Raw genomic sequence first — 1,792 nt, 5'->3', positions numbered from 1 at the left:
CATGTAAATGTCCTAAACCTCTGATTCTTGCTTTGCTCCTGGCCTCAATTTCATCTTATGGCAATGAGTTCCTCTGTCTAATTATGCACTCAGTGAAAAAAGCATTATTTTTTTAGTCAGTATTGGCTTTGCCATGTTTCAGTCTGGTACTGTGGCTGACCCTTTGGGGTCAGGAGAAACCTTTTTGGTAAAGAGCATAGAATTTTTAATAACTGGTCTCGTCACTGGACCTAGTGGCTTATTGGAGCCAGAGACTGAAATGCAGTAAAGAAGACAATGTATATTTTGTTTTAGCTTCTTGGTAAACAGTGTGGGGAATCAGAAGCAGTTTGTGGCTGGTTGGGAAGTCTGACTTCGGTGTCACACACCAGTGCTGGAAGAATCTGCTCTCCTTTTGCAGCCTGCCCCAATCTTGGCATTTTGAGGTGGCAACCCTAGACACGGACAGGTCACACTCGGCCTAAATACTTTGATGCCATCGGCAAAGGTTGCCACCTCACTGCTCATCCCCCTTTCTAGATAGTTAGTAACAATGAAATATTTATGGTGCTATTTGTTCTCAAGTGCGTGACCCTCCTCCCTCTGCTTCTCTCTCTTCACAGGCACCCTGAATATCACTGAGACTGATCTGTGCTTCGACCATCTCATGGCGGCTTTCAACCTCACCCCCTCCGATCCATCAACATTCATCCTAAATGGCATCCCAGGGCTGGAAGCTGCCCACATCTGGATTTCCATCCCTTTCTCTACATTCTATGTCATCAGCCTGTTGGGAAATTTCACGATTCTGTTCGTTGTCAGCAAAGAGCAGACCCTGCACAAGCCCATGTTTCAGCTGCTCTGCATGTTGGCGCTCACAGACATTGGCATGTCTTCCTGCGTCGTGCCGAAGGCACTGTGCATATTTTGGTTCCGTTCCAAAGGCATCACCGTGGATGGCTGCCTCACCCAGTTGTTCTTCTTTAACACGGCTATGACTGTGGAATCAGCCATCCTTGTGACAATGGCCTTCGATCGCTACATCGCCATATGTGACCCTCTGAGATACGCCACCATCCTCACCAATGCACAAATCGCTAAGCTAGGGCTACTGGGTTTGATACGAGCTGTTCTCTTGGTTCTGCCTGAGCCCCTGCTACTCCGGAGGCTGCCATTCTGCCCTAACCGTGTTATCCCCCACACGTACTGTGAGCACATGGCTGTGGTAAAGATGTCATGTGGGGACACCAGAGTCAACCGGACGTACGGCCTGGTGACAACATTTGTGGTCATCATGTTAGATCTCACACTCATTGGCCTGTCTTACGGGCTGATCATCAGGGCCGTCCTCAGGATCTCCTCCAAAAAAGCCCACCGGAAAGCCCTCAACACCTGCACAGCCCACGTCTGTGTGATGCTGATGTTTTATACTCCCTTCCTCTTCTCCACCCTGACCCACAGGTACGGTCAGTACATCGCTGCCCACGTTCACATCCTCTTGGCCAACCTCTATCTCCTCGTGCCCCCCATGCTCAACCCTATCATTTATGGGGTCAAAACCAAAGAGCTTCGTGACAAAGTGGGAAAATACACCTGCAGAATGTGATCGCCTGGGGCCACTGACTTTAAACCTGCGTGACAAGGGGGAAGGGATGTGTCCTTTTTAATCAAAGGTGATTCGTCCCAATGTGGCTGAGCTCAGGCTTGTGACAGTTCATAGTCTGAAAAATTCCTCACACCTAAAGTCTTATCACTCCATCACCAAGCACTGCCCTCTCCAACCGTCACCTGATATTTCAGTGTCACTTTTCCT

General features: G+C 48.9%; 1 protein-coding gene across 1 annotated transcript; it reads left to right on the top strand.

Annotated features, from left to right (window-relative positions):
* The first annotated feature begins 646 nt into the window (after positions 1 to 646).
* LOC137149854 (olfactory receptor 52P1-like) lies at positions 647 to 1,585 on the top strand. The gene has a single exon (XM_067543476.1). The coding sequence runs from the start codon at positions 647 to 649 to the stop codon at positions 1,583 to 1,585; it is 939 nt and encodes a 312-aa protein (XP_067399577.1).
* The last annotated feature ends 207 nt before the right edge of the window (positions 1,586 to 1,792 follow it).

Source organism: Emydura macquarii, unplaced genomic scaffold (genome assembly GCF_026122565.2).
Source record: "Emydura macquarii macquarii isolate MOO-44397 ecotype Brisbane River unplaced genomic scaffold, CSIRO-AGI_Emac_v2 contig_77, whole genome shotgun sequence".
NCBI lineage: Eukaryota > Metazoa > Chordata > Testudines > Chelidae > Emydura > Emydura macquarii.
The sequence above is the reverse complement of the archived record's forward strand: the minus strand, read 5'-3'. Positions and strand labels throughout refer to the sequence as shown.

Coding starts and splice junctions, on each gene's coding strand:
- LOC137149854 (XM_067543476.1), top strand. CDS start 647: ATGGCGGCTTTCAACCTCACCCCCTCCGATCCATCAACATTCATCCTA.